This window comes from Phoenix dactylifera, chromosome 3 (assembly GCF_051530095.1).
Source record: "Phoenix dactylifera cultivar Ajwa chromosome 3, Ajwa_hap1_PhDact_Kaust_v1.1, whole genome shotgun sequence".
Lineage (NCBI taxonomy): Eukaryota > Viridiplantae > Streptophyta > Magnoliopsida > Arecales > Arecaceae > Phoenix > Phoenix dactylifera.
In genome coordinates, this window is record NC_143192.1 from 44,522,239 (window position 1) to 44,542,171 (window position 19,933).

Genomic DNA, 19,933 nt, shown 5'->3' on the forward strand with positions numbered 1-19,933 from the left:
GAGGCCTAAAACCTTTCCTCACGAGGCGCCCCTACGGGGGACAAAACCGTGAGGGACGCCTAAGCCCCCTGTACGAGCTCCGCGCCTGCAGGTGGGTGCGCACCCCGTGCGAGCTCCGCGCCCACGGGGCCCAAAGCGGACAATACTATATCGCTCTGCCGAGCTGAGCTGCTCCAGCACTCTCTCGTTCAGACGAGGCGCCTTTTATAGGACAAAACCGTGAGGGTAGGGGGCAACCTCCGCGGACCCCCGCGCCGTCAGGGCTCGGGACTGTCATTGGGACTGTCATTGGGCTCCGGCCCTGGGCGACCTCCCGCAGACCCGAAGCGGCAATCCCAGAGCGGACAATACCTCGGGAGGGACGCAGATGCTTTCCCTGCTCGGCCGGTGTGTGGGCTGGTGTCGGAGTTCCGACCCCACATCAGATGGCGCTAGAGGAAGGGCCCCGGCCACGCACAGACCTTCCCACTGGGGGGGCTGTGTTGTGGGATGGGGTTCCCAGTTTAGTCCCACATCGGCTAATCAGCGGAAAGGTCTGTGCCTTATAATGAGGAGGCCTAAAACCTTTCCTCACGAGGCGCCCCTACGGGGGACAAAACCGTGAGGGACGCCTAAGCCCCCTGTACGAGCTCCGCGCCTGCAGGTGGGTGCGCACCCCGTGCGAGCTCCGCGCCCACGGGGCCCAAAGCGGACAATACCATATCGCTCTGCCGAGCTGAGCTGCTCCAGCACTCTCTCGTTCAGACGAGGCGCCTTTTATAGGACAAAACCGTGAGAGTAGGGGGCAACCTCCGCGGACCCCCGCGCCGTCAGGGCTCGGGACTGTCATTGGGACTGTCATTGGGCTCCGGCCCTGGGCGACCTCCCGCAGACCCGAAGCGGCAATCCCAGAGCAGACAATACCTCGGGAGGGACGCAGATGCTTTCCCTGCTCGGCCGGTGTGTGGGCTGGTGTCGGGGTTCCGACCCCACATCAACATTATACCTGATTTAAAGTATTCCGACGTACAAAAGGAATTTGAAATATAAAAAAAATTTGTCTGCCAGGAGGGATTTTTTTTTTTTGTTTGTTTTTCTGGAAGCTGCGGCGGCTGGTGTTGGTTGAGATGGCAAGGAAAAAACTAGATAAATGACAATGCAAAAAGAATACTACCATTGATAACTTGAACAATGACATTAAACCTGATTTAAAGTATTCTGATGGACAAAAAGATTGGAAATATAAGAAAATTATGCGTGCCAGGACTTCTATTTCTTTGGCGAGGAGGGGCGGAAAGTTGGCATAAATGGGCCTAAGCTGGGCTGATCCAACGCGTGCTTTTTTTTCTTTTTCTTTTTTTTTTTTTGCTAAAATGGATGTATCATACATGGCGAATACGAATACATTCAAAAAAGTTAAAAGACAACAAGTTTTGGAGTGCTTCGGATAGATCCTCCTTTTTCAGTTAGAAAGTCTCTCTAAAATAGTTGGCCACATAAGAAGTTATCTAGATTGCTATTTTATTAATTTTTCAGCACATATGCTCAACCTAAATGGCGATCCCAACCCATGCTATAGTCCGTCCAGACTATTTCTTTAGCGGCAGAGACGATCGCTCGGACGGAACACGGAATCCACCCTTGGGAACCAGCCCTGCTATTTACATTTATACAAATCACCTCAAATAACGTGGCACGCAACAGCAAGCAAAGAACCAGGATAGCGCGCTTGTCGACGACCGACGAAGAAGCGAAGGATCCTCCTCCCCTCCGACTAAGTGCAGAAGATGGGGGACACCACGCCGGCCGGCGAGAACGGCCGCGACGCGGAGCGCGGCCTCGCGGAGGAGGCCGGACGGCTCGCCGACATCGCCCGCGAGCTCCAGGACTCCGCCTCCGCCCTCATCTCCCGTGCCTGGAACGATGAGCAGGCCCTCCGCCAGCGCGCCCTCGCCCTTGACTCCGACCTCCGCCGTCTCCACTGCGCCATCGACTCTGCCGTCAAGAACGGCTCTCTCGATCCCAAGAACGCCGAAAAGGTCACAACTTGCATCGCTATTTTGTCTCCAGATCTTGAAATCTTTCTTAAATACGGATTTTTTTTTGTCATTTTTTCTCTTTTAGATGGATGAGGAATTGTACAGGACAAGATGCGTACTAAGTGACACCGATGTTGCCTTCCTTCTTCCCAGCAAGGCTCACGGTGCTTACCCTGATCTAAGTTTGTTCTTATATCCACTAGTGCTCATATGTTTATATGTTTTGGTTCTCTTTTCGTTGTGTTTCTTGAATTGTTCTCAGGTAGGTTCTTGAAGATGTTTCTTGGCCCGGTAAATGTGCAGACCCCACGGAAGGAGTTTCAGTTGAAGCTGAAAGAGGAGTACAACAAATACAGGGTATGTTCCTTTTCTAATGCCATATATTTATATAAACTCATCGGGTCGGTGATTGTATGATATGGTGATATTCATGCTGTCAAAGTAAAGTGCTGTGAATTTGGTGAACAGAGGTCCGAGAACATGGCTACTTGTTTTGATGCTTATTGAGTAGTAGTGACACAAATGGGCAGCAATAATGATGAATCATTTACTAGAAACACCTTAAATGAGAAAGTGAATTCTGAGATTTGATCCCGCAAACTCAACTGTGTATGGTGAGAAATTAAGGTGATACACAAAGGCCCAGGCATTTTATTGATGATTGCAGCATGTTTGTCGTTCTAATAGTTTCTAATTGGAGTGATGTGTAACTTTGCATTTATCGCATCAAAATACAAGTCTCCAGATGCTTTCCCCTTTAAAATTCTACTCATGATTATTAAATTAGGGATCCCTCATGCTGATGGTTCTTGTGAAAATTCTTCCAAACCATACCTTTAAAATTTGTTCTTGCATCTTTATCTTCAGGAACCTGTGCTGATCCTTTCTTCTGGATATTTAGGAAAGCCTTTCATATGTCGAATGGGATTTATACCATCCGTACCGGACTGGCCTTCAAATTAATAATCTTTAAGTGTCCATCTTTCAAATGAATATTGTTAGTCTTTGTCCTGCACAAGTCTTAATCCAATGTCATTCGGCCTTTGCAGGACACAAATTGTTCCCTGCATCTTTGCCAATTGGCCTTCATAGTAAGCCAATTGAATGCCAGTATAGTAATGCCATTCTAAATCAGTCCATCCTTCTGTGGTCTTACAAGTTCAGATCACTATATTAAGTGTCAGTCTTTCTCTGCATTATGCTTTGCTTCTGCCCTTTATTTGTTCTCTATGGCACTTTGTTTTGTGGGTAGTTGAAATTTATCACACCCCCACCCCCCCCCCCCCCCACCCCCCGGCGGCGCGCAGGGTTTCTTGATATTGGCTTCTTTTCTTCTTTGACAACATTACCTATTTCTGCAGCGTAGTTATGGGGTTAGAATTCCCCATGTGAAGTTGACCTGAAATCAAATCTTGCAACAAGCATCGTAATTTGCATCATATCCTCCTTTACTTTCCTGATGGAACCGACGCTTCTACATTTTCTTACTCCTAAAAGAATCTACCAGTAACCTTTTAGATGTATGGGCTCATTACCAAAGTGAATGAAAAAGAAGCTGTTGTATTCTATTATAACATCAGCCAAGCTTATAGGCTAGATTTGACTTTTTTAGGACTATGTTACCAATATGAGCTTTTAAAATACAAAATATGGGGATTGAAATTGAAGCCTGTTTTAAAATAGAATCCATTTGTAAAATGAACACATGTAAACTTTTGCATGCCTTTGATAAGGCATTACATGTAGCAAGAAAAGATATTTCTTAAAACTCAGTTTATAAAATCCAAAAGGCTGATAACAGATGAAATGAATATAAAACAACAAAATGCAGCTTCAGAATATTATTTGTAGGTTTTCTAGATCCCCATTTTGCTATACAAGGAGTGGCAATTTATTTTTGTTTCATGTGAGGTTTTTCTGCTTTGGAACAAGCAACTTAGTTCACACATGCATGCAAGGTTGATAAAAGAAGACGGCCATGGTGTCTAGCAGCTAACAAAGAAAATCACAACATTGGCACAAAGGCCTTAGACGATAGTGGAAACTGTCTTTATCTATCACAGTGATGGCATGAGATAAATGCCAGCTAGATTACTGTATCTTTAGGAACAGACTATGCCGTAACATTGGCCATAAAAGTCTGCGAGCAATGTAATTCATAACTCAGTTTCTTACATGACATTGTTTTTTACTAAATCTTCCTTTATGGTTGAGTTAAATTGTATTGTTCTGTGCCATCTGTTATACGTGTACAACAATGTCTTACAAGAGTACCAAATTACCAGTATTGGTCTAGTGTCACAAACATACTGTCTAAAGTCTAAACATAACTATATTTTTGAATGATGATTCATTTGACCATGATGTACTATAAACAAAATGATGATGGACATGCTTCCAGTGTAATTCTTTTTTGCTTATGTAATTTTTTGTATTTCTATTTGTTCTAGTTGGTAAAATAAATGAAATATATTTGCTATAAAGTACAGGAAATGACAGTAAGGAGGTATACAACACATAAGTGGAAAAGAGAGATACACATAATAATCATAAATTGTTAAGCCATCACCAGTGTGACTTGGAAAAAGTCAGATAGAAAAGAGCTTTTGGGCATGACAGGAGTATAATTTGATTGGACTCCAGAAACTGAATCCAAAACTATATGTTATATTGACGGTATAATTATTTATACTCTTTGGACAAAAATAACTGGGCCAAGAGCAACTTGGTCAACATTGAAATATGAGCAGATGCAGGAGCAGTGAGGTGAAGCTCTTTAGAAAAAGAATAGTGAGGAAGCACCTAGGAATTGCGTGTGAGAGAGAGGGATATTTGGATGAAAATAGGGCACCTTATGTAGAATATTCGATTACTATGTTCTGCATCTATGCATTGGCCCTCCAAGGTTGGTAGATCATATTCAATCTGTAAAGAGCCAAATTCGCATAGTTTGGTAACTGTTTGCAGATTGAAGTTGTAAGCTATAAAGTTCTTGAGGGTGTACCTAGCTTGTCCATGACAAGACAAATTAAGAGAAAATATGGGTATTATAGGAACATTGGTTGAAAACATAATAGATCAAACTTGTGAGAAGCTAAGAACAGGGTGGATCCACTTGAGGTGATAAGGTGGGGAGCGGATGAGAAGGGGACCAATCATTGTTGCTTTTGATGATTTATGCCTCTAGCGAGGAGCATGTAGTGGTCGTGAATTTATTATAGTTGCTTTCTTTTGTTTCTGAGCTTTGCCTTCTGTTGTGGGATGGGGTTCCCAGTTTAGTCCCACATCGGATAATCAGCGGAAAGGTCTGTGCCTTAAATGGGGGGTGCAAACACCTCTTCTCACCGAGGGTCCTTTTGTAGGACAAAACCGTGAGGGTAGGGGTAGTACCTCCGCGGACCCCCGCGCCGGCAGGGCTCGGGACTGTCATTGGGCCACGGCCCTGGGCGACCTCCCGCAGACCCGAAGCGGCAATCCCAGAGCGGACAATACCTCGGGGAGGACGCGGATGCTTTCCCTGCTCGTCCGGTGTGCGGGCTGGTGTCGGGATTCCGACCCCACATCAGATGACGCTAGAGGAAGGGCCCCGGCCACGCACAGACCTTCCCGCTGGGGGGGCTGTGTTGTGGGATGGGGTTCCCAGTTTAGTCCCACATCGGATAATCAGCGGAAAGGTCTGTGCCTTAAATGGGGGGTGCAAACACCTCTTCTCACCGAGGGCCCTTTTGTAGGACAAAACCGTGAGGGTAGGGGTAGTACCTCCGCGGACCCCCGCGCCGGCAGGGCTCGGGACTGTCATTGGGCCACGGCCCTGGGCGACCTCCCGCAGACCCGAAGCGGCAATCCCAGAGCGGACAATACCTCGGGGAGGACGCGGATGCTTTTCCTGCTCGTCCGGTGTGCGGGCTGGTGTCGGGGTTCCGACCCCACATCAGATGGCGCTAGAGGAAGGGCCCCGGCCACGCACAGACCTTCCCGCTGGGGGGGCTGTGTTGTGGGATGGGGTTCCCAGTTTAGTCCCGCATCGGATAATCAGCGGAAAGGTCTGTGCCTTAAATGGGGGGTGCAAACACCTCTTCTCACCGAGGGCCCTTTTGTAGGACAAAACCGTGAGGGTAGGGGTAGTACCTCCGCGGACCCCCGCGCCGGCGGGGCTCGGGACTGTCATTGGGCCACGGCCCTGGGCGACCTCCCGCAGACCCGAAGCGGCAATCCCAGAGCGGACAATACCTCGGGGAGGACGCGGATGCTTTCCCTGCTCGTCCGGTGTGCGGGCTGGTGTCGGGGTTCCGACCCCACATCAGATGGCGCTAGAGGAAGGGCCCCGGCCACGCACAGACCTTCCCGCTGGGGGGGCTGTGTTGTGGGATGGGGTTCCCAGTTTAGTCCCACATCGGATAATCAGCGGAAAGGTCTGTGCCTTAAATGGGGGGTGCAAACACCTCTTCTCATCGAGGGCCCTTTTGTAGGACAAAACCGTGAGGGTAGGGGTAGTACCTCCGCGGACCCCCGCGCCGTTAGGGCTCGGGACTGTCATTGGGCCACGGCCCTGGGCGACCTCCTGCAGACCCGAAGCGGCAATCCCAGAGCGGACAATACCTCGGGGAGGACGCGGATGCTTTCCCTGCTCGTCCGGTGTGCGGGCTGGTGTCGGGGTTCCGACCCCACATCAGATGGCGCTAGAGGAAGGGCCCCGGCCACGCACAGACCTTCCCGCTGGGGGGGCTGTGTTGTGGGATGGGGTTCCCAGTTTAGTCCCGCATCGGATAATCAGCGGAAAGGTCTGTGCCTTAAATGGGGGGTGCAAACACCTCTTCTCATCGAGGGCCCTTTTGTAGGACAAAACCGTGAGGGTAGGGGTAGTACCTCCGCGGACCCCCGCGCCGGCAGGGCTCGGGACTGTCATTGGGCCACGGCCCTGGGCGACCTCCCGCAGACCCGAAGAGGCAATCCCAGAGCGGACAATACCTCGGGGAGGACGCGGATGCTTTCCCTGCTCGTCCGGTGTGCGGGCTGGTGTCGGGGTTCCGACCCCACATCAGATTCTGTGTTGTGGGATGGGGTTCCCAGTTTAGTCCCACATCGGATAATCAGCGGAAAGGTCTGTGCCTTAAATGGGGGATGCAAACACCTCTTCTCATCGAGGGCCCTTTTGTAGGACAAAACCGTGAGGGTAGGGGTAGTACCTCCACGGACCCCCGCGCCGTTTGGGCTCGGGACTGTCATTGGGACTGTCATTGGGCTCCGGCCCTGGGCGACCTCCCTGGGCGACCTCCCGCAGACCCGAAGCGGCAATCCCAGAGCGGACAATACCTCGGGGAGGACGCGGATGCTTTCCCTGCTCGTCCGGTGTGCGGGCTGGTGTCGGGGTTCCGACCCCACATCAGATGGCGCTAGAAGGAGGGCCCCGGCCACGCACAGACCTTCCCGCTGGGGGGGCTGTGTTGTGGGATGGGGTTCCCAGTTTAGTCCCACATCGGATAATCAGCGGAAAGGTCTGTGCCTTAAATGGGGGGTGCAAACACCTCTTCTCATCGAGGGCCCTTTTGTAGGACAAAACCGTGAGGGTAGGGGTAGTACCTCCGCGGACCCCCGCGCCGTTAGGGCTCGGGACTGTCATTGGGCTCCGGCCCTGGGTGACCTCCCGCAGACCCGAAGCGGCAATCCCAGAGCGGACAATACCTCGGGGAGGACGCGGATGCTTTCCCTGCTCGTCCGGTGTGCGGGCTGGTGTCGGGGTTCCGACCCCACATCACCTTCATCCCACTTATGTATGATGTGACATTTTCAGCTTTTCTATTCTATTATTAGATGTTATATGGTTCAGCGGCTATCAAAGTATTATAATAAACTTATTCTTACATTGGAATTATAAGATTTAGCAATATTATTTACTGGGAAAAATTATCTTGATCTAGGACATAAAAGGCATGAATTTGTTCAGATTCAAATTTATTTCAGGAAATTATAGGATAAGTTAACTCAACTTTGCTAGGAAAAACGGGGGATTAATAAGGAATTCCTGAAACTTGATATCATAATATACAATTTAGTTAACCAAGAATCCAATTGAGAATTTCATAACCATGGATTTAGAATCTGTAGTGAATTTTTTTTCCTTTCTTGAATATTGTGATCTGGTGTGTATGAGATGACTTTTGTAACAACCCAAAACCTCACCCAAATGGCTAGCCAGAAAATATTATTTGGGTTTCTTGATCCTGTATAAGTATTTTAAGATCTATCCAGCGAATAACCGATGTGGGACTTAACACACGCCCGCACGGATCTTCACATCCTCCCTCCGTTTAAACTCTGACGTCCTCATTAGGCTAAAAGTTCAAATCTATTCAAATCTAATCACAAGCACCACGATCGGCTCGTGGTTAGCCCCAATGGATCCATACTGCAGTGTTCTCTAATCCACATAGGTTATAAGCCGAGTCTGCTCTAATACCATTTTCACAATCTAGACCTTATCCAAAATAGCTAGCCAGAAAGTATTTTTTTGGATTCCTTGATCCTGTATAAGTCTTCAAGATCTACCCAGCGAATAACCGATGTGAGACTGAACACACGCCCGCATGGTTCCTCACATACTCCCCTCGTTTAAGCTCTGATGTCATCGTCAGGCTAAGGGTTCAAATTCATTCAAATCTAATCACAAGCATTATGATCGACCCGTGGTCAGCCCCAACGATCCATGCTGCAGTGTTTCCTAGTCCACATAGATTATGGGCTGGGTCCGTTTTGATAGCATTTTGTAACAACTCAGGATCTCACCCAAAATGGCTAGCCGAAAGATATTATTTGGATTTCCTGGTCCTATATAAGTACCCAAAATCTATCCAGCGAATAACCAACCGCCAGGACTAAATATATGCCCGCTCGGGTCCTCACAGCTTAACCAGAAACTAATGCTCTTTTCTACTCATCTTTTCTAAAATTATTTTGTTAATATATGTAAGTTGAGCTTGGTTATAGAACACCAAGCCAGATATCCTCATAAGTCAATTGAGCTACAAGTTTGAACCCAGCAGGAGGCTCTTGGTTTTTTAGAAATTTTGTTTTACATAAATTGATGGGGCAAACATTGAAACAGCATTGAGCTTTTTGTTTATAGTTTGATGGGAAATCAACTTTAAGAACTAAAGAAAATACCCTGGAGGGATTTCAAACGCTTAAGATTTCTTTTTATGGAACCTTCTCAACTTGAGTCCTGCTACCTAGTGATGCCATTACTAAGGGGAAAAGGCCAGGCTGGTAAGCATAAATGCTTATCAGTAGCATAACATTGTGGTATATCATGGGTCAGGTGTCGATATGCTTGACGAATTACATAACTCTTTTTTCTTTATATATTTGGTGTATCATGATCTATTACTTTTTCTTACATATCATGAGGCATTAGATTTGCAATTTCAAAGTGTGATAGGGATGCTCCTTATGCTCTACCAGGAACTCTATTGAGCTATATATGCTTATGTAGCTAACCACGGTAACCATGGCATTTATAGGCATGGTCTAACTAAAATATGGAAATTAATGGAAACATGATTAGGGTGGACTAGTCATTCTTCTGAAATGCTAGAATAAGATTGTCAACTTTGTTGTTTTTAATCTAGAAGTAATTTATGGTTTTCTTGGTCCTCCATATTTCTCATCAATGAAACATTACCATATGGTAAACTGACAAGTAAATGTTCTTTGTTTTTGCTGAAATGACTGTTCATATCACTTTATGGTTGACCTATGAGCTTAAAGTATCAGTAATATGCTAGCAAAGATTGTCTTGTGCACTTATTTTTTGTAGGAGCGCCTCTGCTATTCCATGTGGAGCAATCACTTTTCTTCTTAACACATCTTGTTCTCATCTTCCAAGTTAACATCAGCTCCTTACAACTTTGAGCTTACAAAACAGAGTTTCCATTGATCATGCATGTATTTTGACCATTCTTGTTTGAAGTCTTTTACTAGTAAATGCCATTTGAAGGTAGTTTTCCGACTTCTAAGAATTGGTAATTAATAGCACAGGCTGCTATTGTAACTTTAAAATTGTGAAAATCTGGTATTTACTGACACTCCATCAAGTACATCTATTGTAACTCTTGACATGAACAAGTGATCTAAGAAAAACATAGAGGTCTGTTTGTCCACACAATGAATTTGTCTTGATATCACTGTGTGTGTTACAAATTCACAGATAGCTGTTAATGCCCATAACTATTAATAAGGCAAAAAAGAAAATGACGGTACTAAATAAAATGCCAAATAAAGTATTTTGGAATGGGATTAATCCCAATATCATATGTCACCATATGATATTGGGATTAACAAATTCATACTTGATTGTTTCTTTTTTTTTTTCTGTGTGGGCAGGATAGAACAGCCATTTTGTTTCTTCTTTTTCCTTCCATTCTACTTGTTCTAAGATCCTGGATCTGGAATGGATGCTTTCCAGTGCTACCAGTGCAACTGTACCAAGTAAGTAATTTTAAACTTAAACCTTAACCTTAAATCTGTTGTCAGATCATTTGATGATACTTCAAATTTAAGTCTGTCAATTAATTTCAGGCTTGGTTGCTATTCCTATATACAAGTTTAGCTTTGCGAGAGAATGTATTGAGAGTAAATGGAAGTGATATTCGCCCATGGTAATTGACAATTATCTTTATGATGTTGATATTCGTTTAGTCATTTACAGTTTTTTTTCTAACAACCATGTTCTTTGATTTTAGGGACAAGCAGTTTTTCACCTATGCCTTTTCGCATGACTCAGATTCTGTTTCTTAGAAAACTTTGTTTTTTGTTTTTTTGAGTCAATGCTCTTTCTCCACTTCCATTACTTCACAAAACTTATTATTATGTAAAAGACATATGGAAGAATTGCTACTGTAGAAGTCTAATAGAGTTCCTTTTACTCCCATCTCTTTTAGCTATTCAGCTGAATGTGTGAGCACACAACCATCCAGTCAATTTCACTGGGGTATGCCTCCCTAATAATTTTTATCATGACATTGTATGAGGTAAACAATATTTGCATTCTTTTTGGTGCAGATAATTTAAGATTTTTTGAATTGTATATAACCAGTTGCTTATTGGACGCCAAGAGATATTAACATCATGCGAAAATATGTGGAAGACCCTATTTTATTAGTTTTGCATTGAAACTGAAATATGTGGAATTTGAGGCAGATGTGCTTGGTGATTTTCGATACTTTTAGACATAAATATCTTAATTTGTTTTAGAGGAAGACATAAATATTGGAGTTGAAAGAGTAAATACCTCATTGTTCACAATTTCTCTCATCTTAATTTTACTCAGTTTGTTAGCAAATATTTTGACACATTAATGACCACCAAATTTCAGGTCAAAATAAGCATGCAAAAGGGATACTCTACCTTAGAATATCTATATTCTCAAGTAAAAAGCATTTAAAGATTTGATTATTTTGTAAAACCAAAAGTACCCTTACGGCTATAAAACAAATATACATAATTCAAATAAGAAAGAAACTGATAGTTAGGAAACAGCATTCAAGTCTAGATAAGTTTTATAATTCACAAACTTTTGTTAAAACTTCCAAATAAATTTTCTATTAGGATTAAAAATATAGTATCACCTTTTCTTTGTTCTTCTTTTGTAGTAGTTGTAACCAGTGTTTAGAAACCTAATATGAAATATGATGAAACCCGTTCAACTGTTGAACCGGCCGGTCCACCTGCATTGACCTGCATAGGTCAACTATAATAATAAACAGAGAGAGAGAGAGAGATTGAGGCAAAACTCTTCTTCTGTATGTTTCTTCTCCCCATGCTCTATGTTGAGAGAGGAAGCTCATGCCAAATTCAAGGAGAGATCCATCGTTGCCAGGTCGTCATCATGGGATCTTTGAAGTTGGAGGATAAGGGAGGCTTGATGGTCAGATCTGAAGGGGAGGAGGATAAGGGAGGCTTGATCTTGCTAGAGGAGGCAGGGCTGCTGGATTTCGTGGCGAAGGATCCTAGGTTGCTAGATCTGGGGAGAATGGAGGCGTCGCCGCCAGATCTACACCTCTTCTTTTCTTCTTCTTCCACAAGGTGATGTAAGAACAGCAAAACTAAAGAATCTGACAACATCGAAATGTGAGGAGTGGATAGGAGATAGGTTGGAGAGATCCCCAAGGAGAAAAAAGAAGGAAAGCCTCAACAGTAATGAATAGGGATTAAAGAAAGAGAGCTGTTGACTGGTCGACCTGTGATTGAGCCATGGTTGAACCATGAACTGGTGAACCAGCCGACACAGCTGTTCGACTGGGTCACCAGATTCAGAACACTGGTTGTAACATTAGAAGTAAGAAACCTATGCTTGTAATCACAGGTTTTCAAAAAATTGTTTTTGCTTTTGGTTTCAGCTAGACAGAAGAATCCTAGTTTCAGTAGTTTTGGTAGATTTGGTGGTTTTAGCTCTAATTCAGGCATTTTTAGGTAAATAATAATAATAATAATAATAATAATAATAATTTAAAAATAATTGAAATTTGAAAAGAACTTGGATAGCATTTTACATTATAATAAAAATATTAACTAAGTGGAGAAAATAATTGAGCATCATGTAAAGCATATTTTATTATTTGAGATCTTTGGATGATTTAGTGGTTTGCACAAAACTTATTAAAAACTATTTTTAAGCAAATCCACTAAAAACATGTTGACAATGTAACATAACAGTTTGTTATCTGATGGCAATCTAACTTATGACAGTTTCTTGCCTTTGAGGTCTAAGTTCTAGATAGCCAAATCTATGTCAAAAGATTACTTTCCTCTAAATCAGGTTGATTATGATGGTTAAATGCTTCCGAATCTTCTCGAGACTTGCAATTTCTAAGTCCTGTGGACAAAATGATTCTTGTGAAATGAATAATATGCAAAGAATTGAAATAGATAGCTTACACGTACAATGCATTTGACCTCATAGGTTAGCTTTCGTCGAAACTGCAACACAAGCCCCAATTTTAGATCATGTCCAGCTGAAACCAAAATTGATCAGTTTCGAAGTTTTTGGGTGAAGCTTCAAACCAGTGCTTGGAACCAAAATCAATAGTGATATGTTTATGTTGTTTCCTTCAATTTCTTTGGGCACTGAAGGGAATAGAATGTATAAGACATAAGGTAAACCACAGTATTTAATGTGTATTGGTTAAGTCTAGGGACAGCATGAGGATTGATGTGGACCATTACTAGTAAGACAGAATACATGTAGTTAATATATGCCGAATCTTTACTTTCCAGCTAAAACGTAAGCTTTAAAGTCATGCCTTAGCCCAACTATTCTTTTCAGCTTTACAAATCCTCCACCATTCATATGTATTAAGGGTTACATCTTCTCATTACAAGTTTTTTTCCCTTCAAATCCATCTTTATAACTTTCACCCCTGTTGTCTTAAGTCTTCTCCTCAACCTGTGTTTGCAAATATGAACTCTTATCATTACCAGGAACTTTTTAGGTTTTCGCTGCATATGTGTATATGATTTGAGTCGACTCTCCACCACTCAATATGCAGTGGATGTAACTCCTATGGTTCTTCTTAAATACTTCACTGAATTCTTCCAAGATTTAACATGTAGTTTTCTTAGTGTATTAGCTCTGTTACACTCATCTCATTTGCTTTGTCCCTACTAACATTATGGAGTGTGCAACATTGCAAGCCCTGTAACTGTTTTATAGTATTCTTGTAAGTCCCAAATGCAAGTGCTGATAATGTAACACTCTTGAAGAACCACTCCGCTTCATCTACCCTGCTTCCCAGTCCTCTTTTTTTGGGTTAAATGTAAAAGGAAGAACATGAAAGAATTTAGGAAAGGGTAAGTAAACAGTGCATGAATCATTCCATTTCAGCCCTATCTTACATGTCACAAGAACCATCCTGAGTAGTGTTTTGTTATATGTTACTCGTAAGTGATATAATTGAAGATTGTTAAATCAATAAATTAATAATATATTAAATCATTAGGACTTATTCTTATTTTGATCCCTCCTACTTCTCCTATCCTCCCACCTTCTCTGAACAAATTGGAATGCTAATTGAACATTTTCATTTTTAACAGTAACTTTTACAAATAGCTTACTCAAATAATGAGGCCTTTTCTTATGTCAATCCCTCCGGCTTAAAATCTCCACCTCCTTTTCAACTGAGGTTCAAATGCCGGCCATGCCAGCCAACATGTACCATGCCTGGCCAGTGTGGACACTAGGCATGGGTCAGTACTTAATCTATTAAATTCACTTTTTAATATTTTTAATTGGTAAATTCTTTTTATATCTCCGACACAGGATAGCACATGGTATATCACATACTAGCAAGTGACCAACACAGGTACTGGCACCTGCTTTTAAAACCTTGTTTTCAACATAATGGAAGGTACTTGCAATATTTGCCATCCATGCACATCATACTGTTTGGATTGGGTAATTGGGAATTAATAAGGCCCTAAATAACTGAAGCATGCGCTTATAATATCGCGTTAACTTTGCCAAGGAATAGCTACCTATAGATTCTGTCATGATTGAACATATATCCTAATCTGAAAGTGTACTCCTGATGAGACCTAAGTTGTATTCAGTTAATTTTTCTCTATCACCATAAACTTTATTTGTCGAAGGAATTTTTGTTTAGTTTAAATATTAAATAACTGATTCGATATCTGTTAATTATCGAGGACATCTGTTATTTTGCAGGTGGATATACCATCACTATTGTGCAATGTTGATGGCCCTTGTGAGTCTCACATGGGAGATAAAAGGGCAACCTGATTGTGCTTATAAGCAGGTACCGATTTTTTGCTGCTAGTCAGTCTGTTATCGCAGCAGTTAGTTTGGAGCCTAACCTTTAAAGCACTATTTAGATAGGGGTACAGCTCTTTTTGGCCTGGGCTATGATGCAAGGTGTTGCAATGCTTCTACAAAACAGATATCAGCGCCAAAGACTTTATACACGAATTGCATTGGGAAAGGTAATATTTCACCTTGTCTTGTTATTGTGGCATTTAATGATGAGACACTTGTTTGTTTTGTATTAAATACGCGAGGTATCGATTTTTTATGGTTTGCGATCTAGAACTCTATTGCATCTTTTGAAGATTTTGTGAGTTATAGATTTTTTTTGTAGATGAGAAGTTAACCATGGTGCTGACACTTTACTAGCTTGCCATGGAATAAATGAAACAATTACGATATATTTGTGTATTATGCATGTGAACTACGATTCGGTCGACCGGATTTTTAAGTCGAAACTGGGCAAGTGAACTTAGAAGACCAGGTCCCAACAATAGTGATCGAGTGGTTGAATGTAATCTACTATCTCTAAACTACTTATGAACCGAAAATCATATGATTTAGAGACCCCTAGCCTATGCATCAAATGATCAAAAATGAATAGTTTAAATAACATGATATGCCCGTTTTTGAACAATTGATGTATAGGTTAAGGGTTCCCAAATCTTATGATTTTCAATCTGTATCGGACCCCCATCTTTCGATTTCACCTGATAGGATTTGACTTGAACTTGGTTAATTGAATCCTAGTCTACCTCTATATGTATGTTTATATGAGTACATGTAAGTATATGTGTGTTATTTTTGTGTGTTTAGTTTCTTTTATGGCTATATAACATTCTTGTTTGTTTAGTTTTATCATCTTATGTCAACAAGCAATATAAAGCTTTATCTTCCTCTCTTCTGTAACTCTCTATGCAACATTATATTATTTCTTGGGAATGTATCTCTATAACTTGATTTTGTTCTACCTGCTATTACAGGCAAAGAGAATGGATGTTGTGTGGGGAGAAACAGCTGGTGTACAAGGTCAACTGTGGTTGCTGTGCCCTATCCTTTTCATTTTGCAGGTATAGTAATCTTATTTTGATATCCACATGAGTAGGCCTTAGAATTCAGTTGATGTACTTTGAGTGGGAGGGGAAAAGAAATTAGTTCGCTGTACCATCCAGTTGCACCTAGCAGAATAAGCCGATTCCCATGTTTCATCTCTAAATGAGTCCTGTTGCTGCTTGACAAATAATAGCTTACAGAAGAACCTGATTCCTTTTGTACTAAAATAGAATTTTATGAATCAATTTTTCAAACCTATAGATGCACCTTTTTTTTTCTGTTGGCTTGTTGGGATGGTAGATCTGCTTCTTTATTTGTAATATTCGCATAAGCAGGAACGTGGCAAGAGATGAGGCTGAGGACGAAGTTAGGGGGATTAAAAGAGCCAAATCGATCCCAAAATGACAACTTTTGAGATACTGGATATCACCTTTCTTGGTGGATTTCAGTCTCCTAGAAAACCTTGGGATATGGGGAGTAGGGTCTGTGCCATCCCACTTCGCTTCTCTCCCTTCTGCTTGGAAACTCTAATTTGCATAGGATACGTCTTGTGGATAGGGCAATCAGGTGTCCAAACAAGCCATGTTAGATATTTCTTCCAGTTATGGATGTCAGAAATTCCGGAATATGACAGATATATCAGTTAACAAAATTTATGGCCGAGGTTATCCGTTTAATCACTGCTGCAGCATAGAGTAACTACTCTTTTCAGTGTTCTTGATGCAAGAGCTGCTCGATTTCAGGTTTTTGAAGCATATGTTGGGGTGCTACTTCTTCGCACTGCCTTGGTTGGTGTTGTTTCTGAGTGGCAGGCAAGCGATCTCATGATCTAGATCTTGCTGTTCCCTTGTTTAAATATCATGATGTTTTCTTCATACCAGATGGATGTCTAAATTATATCATTTTTCACCATGTTGGCAGGTATTAGTCTGTGGTATCTTGTTGGTTGTGATGGCTGTCGGTAACTTCATAAATACAGTGCAGACGCTAGTGGCAAAATCAAGGATTAAAGCAAAAATCAAGAGAACCAAGAGCCAATAGAATATCAGTCGCTGCGTCGCAGCCACCGACTCAAGATCAGGAAGCTATCTTAATGTAAGAACTGGTCTGATTCTCACGAAATCTCCAGCGATACATGCTAGTTTGCTATTAGTTTTTTTTCACTCATGTAAAGTGATATCATATTGGTAGCTTCTTCCCAAATAAATCTTTCATATGACCCAGCCATGAAAGGATGATGATTTGCTGCTATTTGGTTGTTATACCACTCTCTATAGCCATCTTGTTTTACTATTTTATCTTAACCTCGTTGAAGCTTTGTTCCACGTGTAACCATCTCACTTTAAGTTGGCCATAGCGAGCCGTCTTTCACTTTTATAGGGATACTTGATTAATGCTCGAAATCTAGTTCTTTTCTAAGTCACGTTGGACGAGAGTTGTTGGTGTTCACGGTGTGCTGTGCTACCCCTTGAACTTGGGAAAAAATAGGAAGCATTTACGGAAGAGGTTGCATTCATGCATGCACACGGTGAGAAGGTGATATTTCCCTGAGGGGCTTGTTCATCCCTTTTCTGCGGCCTCTACAATTTCCAGCACAAAAAAATATATTAGTCAATATGGCTCATGATGCGTTTAGAATATTGTACTTCGGACAATAGCTAGTCAAACAGCATATGCGGGAAGATGGGAAGGATATAAAAAGTAAAGGAAAGAAAGGAGGAAGAAGAAAATGAAAGAAGGGAAGAAGAAGAAGAGGAAGGAAAGAAAGAGAAAAGAAGGAAGAAGAAAAAATGGAAAGAAAAAAAAAAGAAAGATAAGAGGCTCAAACTATCTCAAAATGCTACAAACTCAGAAGAACCGGATGATTCCATTGGCTTCAGGCCGGTTCAGATCTTTTACCTAGCCGAGCCTCCGAATCGGTTCGATATTGCACCAATTTAGATTGGTAGATTTCGAGCGGGACGGTTTGGATCAGTTTGGCATACTTTGAATATATTTCTTTATTCTAGTGATATTAAAATTAAGCAATGAGAGAAAAAGCAACGAGCATTAGAAACCTGTCCAATAGGTAGCAACGGGATGTAATGAGCCCAGATGAGGATAAATACAAGCCCTACAAGTTCTTCTAAAATACTAAGCATTCATCTGACAGAGAAGTGGTTGTTCGAGTAAGCATGAATTAGCAAACCAGATCAATGGCATAATGTAATTCAACTTGACTCAGAAATAGCCGAAATTTGATACAATTCTGTTGTGGGGGGGTGCCGAACTTAGTCCCACATCGGCTAGAGCGGAAAAGTTCCGTGCCTTATAATGAGGAGGGCGAAGCCTTTTTCTCATGAGAACCCTTTTGCGGGACAAAACCGTGAGGGGGTGAGTGGTTCCGTGCCCACGAGTGATTCCGTGCCCGAAAGCCCCCAAAGCGGACAATACCTCTTGAGGGACGCGGTCTTTTTCTCTGCTAGCTTGGTTGGGACTAGGGCTGTTGCCGGGGTGAAAATCCCGCAACAAATTCAAATGCAATTTAGCATTTTTTGAGGTTTCAAATGGCTAATGCGTAATATGTATCTAGCCTCAATCTTTTGCTCTCGGTTCATTGCTCCAGGAATTTTTGTTTCTGGAAAAAAGAAAGAAAGGAAGAAAAGCTTTCAAGAGGTATTTCTGATTGATGTGTAAAATAGACGTCAAGAAGGATGACATGCATCTGGACTGTTTTTATGCAATAAAATATATTAACGATTTACGTAAATATATAAAACTCATATTTTTAGTGAGATTTGAGTGTGCGGTCGGAGTGTGCGTGGGAGACCTTAAAAACTGTACATGAATGTCGGGGATTATGCCCATAAATACTTTCATTATTTTTTTTTTTAATTTTTTCTTATATACCCTTTGTTGCAGATTCCTTATGTCAATCCAGAAAAAGATAATTGTGGTGATGTTTGATATCATTTTTATTTTTCTATTTTAAAAAATAAAAAATAAAATTAAGTTTTTTTTATATTTTTAAAAATATAAAAATATCGATCACTTTAAAGTATAAATATACTAATGGTGATTGAGATGATGGTAATGATAAGTAATGGTGGTGGGGGTGCCGACGATGTGGCGAAACCAACAACAATGGCAGTGGTGGGGTGGTGGAGATGCTGGTGACGACAATGGTGGCGAGTGCGGGCTATTTGATGGAGGCGACGATAATGACAATGGCAGTGTGACGCATAAAGAAAAATGGTCTAATTTGATGAAGACAACGACGATAACGACCGTGGTATGGTGAAGATATAGTAACAATGTTGGAGATTGTGGTGTTAGCATCGGTGGTGGTGGAGGCGATGATTGCGATAGTGGCGAAGACGATGATGATAGTAGTTTAGATAGTATTGGTGATGATTGTTATTAAAAAAAATTAAAAATAAAAATTTCTTACATTCATTTTTTAAAAAAACAGCGAAAGTGACTTTAAAAAAATTAAAAATAAAATAATAACACCAAGCATAAGTTTTATCTCAGTTTTAGTGATTTTAAATTTAAAAATAAAAATAAAAAGAATAAAAGCAATGCAAACTAATCCTTTCCTCGTTTTCTCTCCTTTTAATTTATGTTCTTTACTTTTGTTTAAAGAAAATGAATGGATTGTGATAGATGAGCTCCGGCCCGGGCCATCCCTGAAATGACCCATTCACGTCCCTCACCTGAGCCGAAACCATGATAAAATGAAAGCATTCATTACCTGCTTTAAAGAAATCAAAACGTAGGTTACAAACACAACCAACTCGAGCCTAATATGCAGAGAAAGGGAGACCGATTAATTAGAAGCAAAGAGAGAGAGGGAGAGATCAAAGAAACGATGGCGGCTGGAGTCAGGGTGGTGCCCGCGGCCATGGCAGCAACTCTCCTTCTGTCCATGGCGATGGCTACGAGTAAGCAGTCCAAATAGACGGGCTGGAAGCAGCAGTCCGCGATTTTCTATACTTTTTAACCGCTAGTTGATTTATTATAATTATTTTGCTGAGATTTTTGATCGAAGGATCGGACCGGGTGGGGG

General features: G+C 42.0%; 1 protein-coding gene across 1 annotated transcript; it reads left to right on the top strand.

Annotated features, from left to right (window-relative positions):
• The first annotated feature begins 1,564 nt into the window (after positions 1-1,564).
• On the top strand, positions 1,565-17,136 carry LOC103708471 (uncharacterized). The gene is made up of 10 exons (XM_008793404.6): positions 1,565-2,018; positions 2,104-2,182; positions 2,281-2,375; positions 10,398-10,502; positions 10,593-10,672; positions 14,737-14,827; positions 14,904-15,011; positions 15,816-15,902; positions 16,629-16,697; positions 16,807-17,136. The coding sequence occupies exons 1-10, from the start codon at positions 1,767-1,769 to the stop codon at positions 16,924-16,926; spliced, it is 1,086 nt and encodes a 361-aa protein (XP_008791626.4). The 5' UTR covers positions 1,565-1,766; the 3' UTR covers positions 16,927-17,136.
• The last annotated feature ends 2,797 nt before the right edge of the window (positions 17,137-19,933 follow it).

Excerpts from the sequence above, each read along its gene's own strand:
- LOC103708471 (XM_008793404.6), top strand. The coding sequence starts at position 1,767 with ATGGGGGACACCACGCCGGCCGGCGAGAACGGCCGCGACGCGGAGCGC. Across the intron at positions 2,183-2,280 it reads TCTTCCCAGCAAGGCTCACG|GTAGGTTCTTGAAGATGTTT; the intron begins GTGCTTACCCTG and ends AATTGTTCTCAG. Across the intron at positions 15,012-15,815 it reads CACGAATTGCATTGGGAAAG|GCAAAGAGAATGGATGTTGT; the intron begins GTAATATTTCAC and ends CTGCTATTACAG.